The sequence below is a fragment of the Aedes aegypti genome, chromosome 2 (assembly GCF_002204515.2).
Source record: "Aedes aegypti strain LVP_AGWG chromosome 2, AaegL5.0 Primary Assembly, whole genome shotgun sequence".
Classification (NCBI taxonomy): Eukaryota; Metazoa; Arthropoda; class Insecta; order Diptera; family Culicidae; genus Aedes; species Aedes aegypti.
The window spans coordinates 120,961,790-120,973,405 of NC_035108.1; the positions used below are offsets into that span (position 1 = coordinate 120,961,790).

The 11,616-nt window shown below is 36.9% G+C and overlaps 1 protein-coding gene across 1 annotated transcript in view; it reads left to right on the forward strand.

The window, feature by feature from the left end:
* Nucleotides 1-10,731, forward strand: part of LOC5578034 (dual 3',5'-cyclic-AMP and -GMP phosphodiesterase 11) — a 211,289-nt gene extending 200,558 nt beyond the window's left edge. The window contains exon 5 of the mRNA XM_021842140.1: nucleotides 10,490-10,731. Coding sequence (XP_021697832.1) covers nucleotides 10,490-10,506 — 17 coding nt within the window. The 3' untranslated portion in view covers nucleotides 10,507-10,731. The remainder of the gene's footprint in view (nucleotides 1-10,489) is intronic.
* The last annotated feature ends 885 nt before the right edge of the window (nucleotides 10,732-11,616 follow it).

Sequence of the window (11,616 nt, forward strand, 5' to 3'; positions counted from 1 at the left end):
TTAAAGTTTCCTTTCTTTTTTTATGATATTTTTTTTTATTTGATTTTTATGATTAACCGCAATTTTGTAGTTTCGTTCAGTATTCAGTAAGAAATTCATCGACTAAAGCTCCATCTATTTACGAAAATTGTTGCTTTATTTTTATGAAGGCTTATAAGCCTTCGCCTTTGACTTTGAAGGCTATAGCCTTTGCCTTATTTCGTTTTCATAGTGCGCCGCATAATATCGCATTATTATCATCAACCCGCACTATCAAAGATACTCGCATTATTAGAGATACCCCAGTTTACGGTACCACAACTCTGTGGATGCTGCAGGCGACAGGGGTATAGGGTATCCATCCCTCCACTGGAGGCTGAAGGCCAAACATGAAAAAGTATATCCTCGAGTGATCTTCAAAGGGAGGGAGGGAGGTTCGACATTTAACCTGCATTTCAAAAAGAAAAACTGCTGCTGTCGTGATCAAAAGGATAAATTGAAATTATATTTCTTTCCCGGTATTTTCCGCAATCTGTTTTCGTCGTTTTTTTTCTATACCTCCTGCCCAGGGACTCGGTGAGCGATGTTCCGCGGCATGACGATTCTGATATCTAACGTTTGCAAGCGCCCGGAATAGCAGACCTGTCACGGCCTAGTAATCAATTTCGGTTTACAGCCTCCTCATGGGACGACTTCTGATGATTCTTGTTACGTGGGAGGAGAGGATTCGTGGAAACTGAAGGCAATTGTGTGACTTTCGAGCAAATGGTGTTCATTATCTTGTCTGATTGAATTATTGTACCAAAGTGAGACATCGAAATAATCGCTTCAATTACCATTGATTAACTAATTCTTTCCGGAAGTCGATGTATGTAAACGTTCTCGAGCAGTACAATTTTCCGCTTCAGTGGAAACAGGTGGAGCGAGTGAGCAGTACGTACACGATGCACCGTTGCACAGAGGAGTAACTAGTCGACTAAGTCGAGTCTAGTACACGACACTGATGACGGCCTTACAGTTGAGGTCGAAAGGGGTCATGCACAAATTACGTCACGCTCCAAGGGAGGGGAGGGGGTCAAGCCAAGCGTGACAAGCCTTACAAAATTTTCGAATGACTCATACAAAAAACGTGACAAAGGGGGGGGGGGTGAAAAAGTCGAAATTTAGCGTGACATAATTTGTGTACCATCCCAATTACGCGTATTTGTTAAAGGATACCAACTCTAGCGGAATTAAATGATATAGTACTAAATTCGGATTATCCTTTATATTGTTGGAATGTTGTTCTAAAAAAATCAGTGTTGAAGTAGCTTTAAAATAAAATCACAAAAATATAGGGAAAAATAAGAGTTCTAATTAAGTTAAAACCGTTGCTAACCAATATTGGGCTGGAAACAATATTGTCCTTGAATGACTCAGATTACTCCTGTGCGCGTCATCATGTCGTTTTATCTGATGTACAAGAGTAAAAGCTTTCGAACCGGTGGTTCGGGCAACAGATGAACCTCGAGCAAAGTCAACATCCAGCGTTCAATTATCTGAATTAGTTCCCATCCCTTTGATATAACCATCTCGCCACTCACATACACATATGAGGGATATGGAACGGAATCATGCCTGAAACTAAGCTCCATGTAGTAAATAGGGCAGAAGACCCTTGAAGATTGCAAATAAGGTAGCTATGGGTACACTAGCTAAAGGTTAAACATACAGGGGATATGCAACAAAAGACAGTCCCCGTGAGCCAATGAGTGGTTGATTACCAAAAGGTACTGGGGGAGTCCCCATCCTGGTCCCCACTGAATTTCGAAACGTCTACTTTCGTACATTGGCGCTTGTGAACGAGTTAGATCGTAGGTGATGTGTCGGACGTTTCGCTAAAACCGATCAGCGAAGAAGATATCTTTTCGAGCGAATCTTCCGAAGCAGGAAGGTAATTAGTTAATTAGCGTGCATTGAATCCGGTAATGCGAACGTTGCAAATGAAATGGATCGTTTCATCCCATTCCAATCTCGACTGAGATGTCTCTTTTCGTTTTTCATGTGAGATATACGTTTTGTAGGGTATGCAAACGTCATGGTGTTTTAGCGGTATAAATGTAGGGTTATCGAATTAACTGATTCCTAATATACTATGAATTTGAAGAACTACGAAATTAGCATTGAGCAATTCTCGCTGAAACCAGGCCGCCATCAGCACCCATCGTTAGAATTCCAATTTTCTGTCACTGATCGCTACTTTTCGATAAAACTTAAGGGTGGTCATTTTTGTTTTCTCAAATTGGTGGACCCCTCGTACGCCAGCTAGCTGAACAGTTTGCGAAAAAACCCATTTTTTGATAAATCTTGGGTATTTCTTCACGTGATATGTCTCATATTTTGTTTCCAACACATAACAAACTTAGTGGCATCGTATAGAGAAAGGATATAGCTTTCATTTAAACTTGAAAAAAATTGGCGGCCATTTTGAATTTGGCCGCCATCTTGACTTTTGTTAGAAAAATCGTTTTTCCGCCATTAGCGCACCGCTAGTTTTGAATTTTGAGATCACCATCAGAAAGCTGAGGAAAAATTGCGTAAGATAGGCTACAAAAACTAGGTGAGCAAAGGTATTTACTCTATGATATGAACGATTTTCTAAATCATGTTCTACTATTTTGACGTATATGGCGAGAGCAATGGATGCAAACATCATTTTTTGCACAACAAAGAAACAAGTTTTCAATCTGGTGTATTATTGTAGACAGATGAAAAATAGGAGTTTTGAGTGAAAAAATCTGGCGCCCATCTTGGATTTTGACGCCATCATGGTTTTAAGTCGTAGAATGAGTTTTCACCTTGTTAGCACTCAACATGTTGACTTTAAATCTACCGTTACACTTATTCTTCTTTTTCCTGATATTACGTCCCTACTGGAACAGAGCCAGCCCCTCAGCTCAACTAGCTTTTTAAAACAAATTATCAAATAGGATTTTTTACGCTTATTTGCTACCTGAATGATTCTTCTGCATATCTTCGAGTTAAAAAATAGCATTATTTCTTTCATTTATTTGGTCTCAAACCATTGATAGAAATGAACAATCAGTTGAACAGCTGAGATAAGATAAGAAATATAGAATATGATTGTTTTTTTTTTTTAACGTAGGCCTCATAATTCAACATGATGAGCATTGAGATGGTAAAAAATCATTCAACTGCAAAAAACCAAGATGGCGTCGAAATCCAAGATGGCCGCCAGATTTTCCAACCTCGAAATGATACACCTGCGTTTCGGCATTACGTCCACATTAGAACAAAACCTACTTATCATCTTTCATTTTCGCTATTTTTCACATGCATGCTGGGCGTTACTAAAAACGATACTTTATGGCTCAGAAAATCAAGGATGTATTTTTGCTTCAAAATCTAAGATTTCCATTCTGAATTATGGCACTTTTGTCAATGTTTTAAGTTACAACTACAGATATTACCACAAGACTTACTCATGCCCCGACGCGCAATTTATAAACTTCATTCAATGAACAACAATGCATATGGTAAAAAATGTTTGTTTATTACAATCAATGTTTTTGGACGGTTTTCATTTATTGAATTTATTTATTCATTATTACTGAATTCAAAGATATGTCGAAAAATTATTCTGTTGCCAGAAATTACATTATTAAAGAAAATTCCTGTTCAATAACCTGGATTTATAACTAATAAAGCTGAATATCAGGCTCGGTTCCAGTAGGGACGTTACGTCAGGAAAATGAATAATAATAAGAAGAAGAGTATACGTAACCTTTTTTATTGGTAGCCTCTAAATTTGACATGCTGAGTGCTATCAAGGTGAAAAATTCATTCTTCTACTTAAAACCAAGATGGCGTCATAATCCAAGATAGGCGCCAGATTTTTTCACTCAAAATAATACTTCTATTTTTCATCTGTCTCAAATAACACACCAATGATTGAAAACTTGTTTCTTTGTTGTACAAAAAATGATGTTTGCATCGATTGCACTCGTCATATACGTCAAAATAGTAGAACATGATTTAGAAAATCGTTCATATCGTAGGGTAAATACCTTTGCTCACCTAGTTTTTGTAGCCTATCTCACGCAATTTTTCCGCAGATTTCTGATGGTGATCTCAGAATTCAAAACTAGCGGTGCGCTAATGGCGAATAAACTATTTTTCTAACAAAATTCAAGATCGCGGCCAAATTAAAAATGGCTGCCAAATTTTTTTTCAAGTTTAAATGAAAGCTATATCCTTCCTTTATACGATGCCAGTTTGCTATGTGTTCCAAACAAAATATGACACATCACGTGAAGAAATACCCAAGATTTATCAAAAAATGGGCTTTTTCGCAAACTGTTCAGCTAGCTGGCGTACGAGGGGTCCACCAATTTGAGAAAACAAAAAAGACCACCCTTAAGTTTTATCGAAAACTAGCGACCAGTGACATAAAATTGGAATTCTAACGATGGGTGCCGATGGCGGCCTGGTTTCAGCGAGAATTGCTCATTAAGCATTTCGCACAAATTCGTAGGTGGTACAGTCCTAGACCATTGTATGAAGGTTGCCTCCCGTCCGTTACCAAAGTCAGAGATTTGGGACTAACCTGTAACTCTTAGACAAGATTCACGCAACCTCCAACAGTCGAGAGCTGTCCTGGCCACGTCCTTGCGAAAGCTGGGGAATGGGAAACGATGATCATTTAAACACCTACTTAAGAAATATGCAGAGAACTCTATACGACCTCTCGTAGGTGCTACGGGATGTTGTGGAATGTTGATGGAAAGGGTTGTGCCGTAGGATACGTTTGGTAGACGTTCTGGCCGACAACTGTAATATTTACGCATTGCAATCATGCGCTGCTGATAAGAACAAACTCATCAAATTCCTTTTTCGAAACTTCTCTGCAATCCGTCGCTCCTCTATAAAGAAAATAGCGTGAGCCGTAACTTGGCACTGCCTATCAAAATGCACGCACCACAAACATAAAAACTGCAGTTCATAACCTATCCCGAACCGAGCATCCGCGAACCACAGAAGATAATTATAGGAACACTTTACCGCAACTATTGGTACAAGTAACAGAAGTTTTAGCCATTTTAGTGATATTTCATCAGTTTTAAAGCAATTTGAACGCTTTTTCAACTATTCCGTGTATTAACAAGCCAATACGTCGATTGGCAGCGTCGGTTCCGTGGCCATTGTAATAAAATCAGTGAAAATGACACTACCGCAACTATAGAAACACCCACAACTAATGGATCACTTACCCTAATGTCAGAATTCTATTCTTAACTCTCAAACCTCCAAGGTCTGACTTTTCATTAAAAATGAACTATAAGGCTGTGAATCGTTTCACCAGTTCGTTTAACTATTAGCTAAAATTTGACATTTCGATAGTTATTTTCCCCTCGCGGTCGACCCATTTGATCTTTGACAGTCGAGTGGTTATTTCAGAACAAATTTGACAGTTGGTTAGTTATTCTCAAATTCACGGGAGCAGAAAATAACTTTCGCACTGTCAATTTTAACCATGCTCCAGAGCAGGGTTATTTCTAACCGGAGGGGAAATAACTATCGAGCTGTCAAATTTTAACTAAAAGTTAAACGAATCGGTGAAACGGTTCACAGCCTAGAAAAAAGTAAGTAGTAAGCTTGTAAGCTAGTCCTATAAAAAGAAAGGCACAGTTTAGATGACTATAACTGGTAATACAACCTACTACTACGGTGTTTGTGGATTACAGTGTTGAATTTTATTATTACTTAAATATTTATGATAAATAATATGATTTTTTTCGCTCTGGGAGGGGGGGGTGACCCCCAAAATTCACAGAGGAGTACCCAAGTAACCATAAGCACTAATAATAAGCCCTTAATCAGCATCATAGATGCGTACATGCATTATAATAGCACCACAAATGCTTACACACCTTATAACAGCACTTCCGCTGCATAGAAACCCTATTACAGCATTATTAATGCTTCTAAGTCTGATGCGTACAGGCATTAAATAAGCACTATATTGGCTTTATATTCGAATACAGGGCATGTTTGAATGCCATCCAGTGTTTTGACAAATGTACCACGTGATTTGTGTTTGCATATAGTGGTAAGAGGGAGTCAAACATAAATCTTCTCACTACTACAATTGCAGGTTTTATGACGGGGACAAGTGATGGTTTAAATTGGTCACTTTTCTTTCCAATACTATTCATCTTATGTGGCCGTAGGAGCAAAGGAGCAGGACAACAACTCAACAATACGAGTGTCGCAGGTTCGATACGCAAAATGAGGAATTTCATCATCATAAAACGAGGAACAAAATGTGGCAATTGCAAGTCCTCAAAAGGATGAAAACTACCAAAACGAATATGTCTGATACAAAGAAGTACTATCTGTATCATTTTATTACATTTTTTGCATACTATTAGAGGTTTCCGTTTTCATTCATTCATTTATTTACCTCGTGTACCAGTTGCTTGGCCGCATACGCAAAAGCTCTCTGGCTGCGTACGCGAAAGCACAAAATATTCGCCCTAAAAACCTGGCGAAAACAACTGACGTTTCTCACGTGGTCTTATATCAGCATTAGTGATGCAGAGAAGCACGGTTATATCTTGGCACTATAATGGCACGCTATTTCGCCTTTTCTGGCATTATAATAGCATTATATGCGTATATAAAACTGACATGCATCAAATGATTACCCTATATGCGCATATAACGCTGTTACCGTGCCGCATTATCGTGCTTACTGGTTACTTGGGTAACGTCGAGTGGAATCGAATTCGGAACGTGACAAAATCGGAAGGTATCAAAAGCAGAACATACCGATATTATTGTCAGAAAACGCTCAACATTTTTTGTCAATGAAAATTATGAAAAAGGTTTTGAAAATACATTTGATTTTTTCTAGTTGATTCAGGCGTTCCGATCAGATCATTTTGAGAGGATTTTTAAAACAATAAGAAATTTCAAATAAATTTCAGATGAAGCAATATGTTGTTCACAGTATTTACAGGAAGATTTTAATGAGGTTTCTGTTAGTACCTCAGGGATGTAAAGTTTAGTAATTATTTAAAAAATTTGAACTTAATTGCTGGAAAAATTTGGTGAATTTGTATACGAAAATTTCCTGAGATGAAATTCCTTCTTTTTCATAGTATTTGTTTATAACATACTTTCACAAATAGTTCTTACAATTTCTTCATTATTTGTTAGCCAGAAACGTCTTGTTTTTAATTAATTATGGTTCGTGGTTTACGGTTAACCAGCCGAGTGGGAAGTCTGACAACTACCGAAAAACTAAACATTACATATACTTTGCAATTGGGTTAAATGGACAAATTGATGTGAAGTTTTGCGAAAGTTCCCCCTCAACATTTTGGTTGGTATAACTTTTGTTTTACATCATTCTATATGAATCAATTCAATCGCATAGAATGTATGAAAAGGCTATAACCTACCAATGTGGAGGCTATATGCGTACTTGGCACGACACTTTCAGATTTTCTGCGACCAGATATACGATGCCTCAAAATTTGGATGAAAATAAAAAAAAAGTTTCCAACAAGCCTCGAACACGGGACTTCTGGATTAAGAATCACATAACAGACTGAATTCCACACATAAAAAACTGGATTAAGAATCACATAACAGACACTCGATTATTTGCCAATATCAATGCATGTTTCATGTACAGCAACACTTGCTTTGTTGTTCTTGAAGGCCCATCATCAGCTGATACCAAGTTTGAGTGGCAATTTTTGCTAAGTTTTTGAGATTTCATATGATGCTTTTTGGATTGATATATGATCTGTCAGTTTATATAACTTAACGCGATTTTGTGATGCACTAATAGGGTCCTAAAGCCCTGTCCCAATTTTAGTGCCAAACGCTCAAGTTTAGGCCAAAAACGCATGTTTACTCAATTTTCTAATGTTTTCCGTTGGTTTAAGCCCAAAAAACATTTTTTTAGATTTTGTCACATCCTTTGGCTTAAACTCAAATTTTGGGTGTATTTTGTTTTCCGTGTCCCTTACGAAATGTCAGATAGGAACAACCCCAGTGGTCGAACTAAACCCCTGTGGTGTTTTTGTCGACTAAGCGAACGTCAAACATGATCACAAGTGTCAAGGTTCATTTATGGAACAAATTTTTAAATTAAAGTTTAAACATGATATAGCCATTATTTGAGCGGGAAAAAATGCTAAAGTAGTTACAGTAACATGCTTTTTCGTGTTATTAAATAAAAACAAGATTTCATTAAAAATTTTAGGACCCAATTACGACATGTTTTGCTGTCAACACAAATTGTCGATTATGAATCGTATTGGAGATTTATATACATCTTAAGTTGACATTGATAACGCCTCTGGCATCAAGTCTGGCATCTTGTGCGATTCTGATTTTTGACGTACGAATATGTAATTTTGGATGCACATTCTTATACGATACGTGGTTTACTGGGTTACACGTTTTCTCGATGAGAATCGAACTTACGACTCCCTGATCTCTAGTTAGGGCGCGTTACCCCTACGCCACGAGAGGACTCCTGGATCTGAATTAGATTTCAGCTCAATAATCACGTGGTCCTGCGCTTTGCGAAAAAGGAGTTTTCATTGATGTGTTTTGATTGAAAAATATTGTGTGTTTGACGTTTGAACTTCGATTGCCGATAAAAGTCGAATGGTGTCGAAGCCTTAAATTACCCTACATACATTTTGGTATTTTCCTCAAACTAATCACAAAACGACTTCCTACTAACAGTGATATTCTGTATTATTGCTCTTTTGTATCGTCAGTCCGTGTTGCCGATTTTACAGCACATTTTATCCACAACATTTGATGCCGTGACCAGGATTCGGGCTTCATTTTCATAATATCAATATATTTATCATTATCTACAAGAACACTACCGAAAATAAATCATCAAAATCCTAAGCAAATTTCTCAAGATATTACTATTTGGATCCTGCAAGGAATATTCTTAGAAAGAATCCTAAAAAAACCTTGGAGGAATTCCCCGTCAAATATTCTGAAGTAATTTTTGGAAGAAAATCAGAAACTTCTGGATGGATTTTTCAGAAATTCTTGGGAAAATGTATATAGAAATCTCTGGATGAACCTTTTCAATTATTCTCAAAGCGAATGCTTAAAAGTGATCCCGAGAAAAGAAGTTTGGAGTTTCAAAAGAAATCCGAAGAGATGTTTTTTATTAACTTCTATTTCGTCATTATTGGAGTAGTTGCTGGAATTAATTCTGAAATTCCAGAAATGTGTAAAAATGTTTCTGATAAAATATCAAAAAAAAAATTTTTAAAAGAAAACTTTTGGAGAACCCTTTAGATGTATTTCGTTGAAAATCTTTGATGAAATTCCCTCAAAGAGATCGATGGAATGTCTTGGTAAAATTCTGGATGAAAAAAAATACTAGAGGCAATGTCTAATGGATCATTTTGACGATATCCTGAGAAATAAAATAAAATGAAATTTTAAAGAAATCCTTGAAAGTGTTTTAAATTGATTACTAAAATAGAAATTGACAGTATTCCTAGTACAATCCCTGAAGGATTTTTAAGTATAATTCCTAAAGGAACTCAAAAGGTTATGATCGAAGGAATCTTTCGGAAAATTAAACATATCATTGGTGGAATTCATAGAAAATATCTGCAGGAATTCAAAGAGAGTAGTTTTCGGAGGAATCTTTGCAACAAATTTTACTATAGAATTCATGAATTTATGTTTAGTATTTTTGAAGTTTAAAATAGAATACATAATCGGAGGAAAAACTACAATCAAATCCTGAAGAAATCTATTTCGGAATTTTGAGCTTTTTACAATATGGAATTTTCAAAACCGTTGAAGGACATGCTACTAAAAAAAAATGAACCATGGAGGTTTTTCAACACCACTTTGCTAACTATGAATGAAAAAGATGAATGGATGTTCTGCCTGCATAGCTCAAAGTTTTATGCAAAAAGGGTGCAGAGATTGTGTATACTGATCGTTTTTGCATAAAATTAGTGAATGAGCTTTTATAATCGATTGCCCCTTCATGGGGGCTACGCCCACGATAGCAAAGCTAGACCAAATGTTCCGTCAAATGCATTTGGATGCACCCAATTTCATCTGTTTTTTTTTTTTCAAAAAGTTATAAGCATTTCAATTTAGGCAAATTTTTGCCTGTCTAAATCATTTTGCTTCTGATAAATTTTAAAGAGCTCAGAAGTTCGTATCAACATATTTTTCGATTTTTAATCTTGTCGAATAGGCTAATAGAAAAGCTCTACATTCCTGTCTGAAGCATCCATAACCTCTCTACGGGAACGGCTTAGAGGCACATTCTTTCCACTTAGGTCCGGAGGAATAAAAAAACGGGTAACGAGATTCCTGTTAATGACTTTGACCGAGAAACCCGAGAGCTAATTAAAACGTTGCATTTCTACCCTCCTCCTCCAACCGCATACATTTGTTCTAACGAGATTGCATTTTTTTTTCCTCCTTTCAGGAACTTTACGTCACTGAGGATCATTGGGGCGGTCTTCCGGCCATCCGGAGGAGCAGGAGCAGGAGCAAGAGCAAGAGCAACAGTAGAACGGAATGCAATAGTTAATTCTCTGCCCCGTACGTACATAAATCCGAATCCGACGAGCTGCAACCATGCTTCCATGAAAAAAATGTAAACCGACAAAAAATTACTATGTTTTAGTTTGGGGAAAAACTCTCTCATCCTTTGCGTTAAAGTACCGGTGAAATCAGAAAGCAACATTAGATGTAATGGTAAACTTGAACTGCAAAAAGTAAGGTTTTCGAAGTGAAATTTATTTAGATGGTAGCAATTTATTGCAGTGTGCATTTGAAATGCAAATATTAAATGCGGGAACACCAAACGCGGTAAGATTTTTCACAAGATATGCGATGTCAAAGATAGATTTTTCTTGCTAGGGCGGCGGTGATTTATAAAATCGTTGCTAGGCGTCCTTTGATTGTTTTGTTTTACCGCATTTGGAGGACGTTTAGTCAGGATTTGCATCTCAAATGCAAACAGCAATATTAGTTTGTCCAAGAATGCAGAAAATAGACGAAACAAGTGAGACCAGAAAACACTAATGAGCGTGGGAGAGAGGTTGCCTATAAATTACTTGTTTCAATCACAGTAGCCGTGAATTTGCATTCATTTTGAATGTATGAGCTTTGATAAACCGGTCAGTATTTTTCCAGGTGTCTGATTCTGAATTGAAAAAAAAAATTCAGAAAAAGCAAAGTCATGGTGATTTACTAACCTTTTCTTTTTGAATTCCAACAATTTTATACAGTGAAATGTCTGACAAAATGTGTAGCGTAACCGTCAAAATTGTTGATTTTTAGAACACTAACGTTGTGTTTCAATACCGAAAATCGTCTCTGAATGTTTTAAATCGGGCAATATCACGGTGCTCATTCGAAAAACTCTCCCAGAAGCAAATAAAGTTTATAAAACCTACATCGAAAAAGTTTTAACGACATGTTTATTCTGATGATAATTGTAAATGAAGAATCGAAACTTCAAACGGGCCAAAATTAAAGTTAAATTTTGCCCATACATGCAGTTTGACTCAGACACTATGAGGCATTACGGAGCCGATTTTAGATACA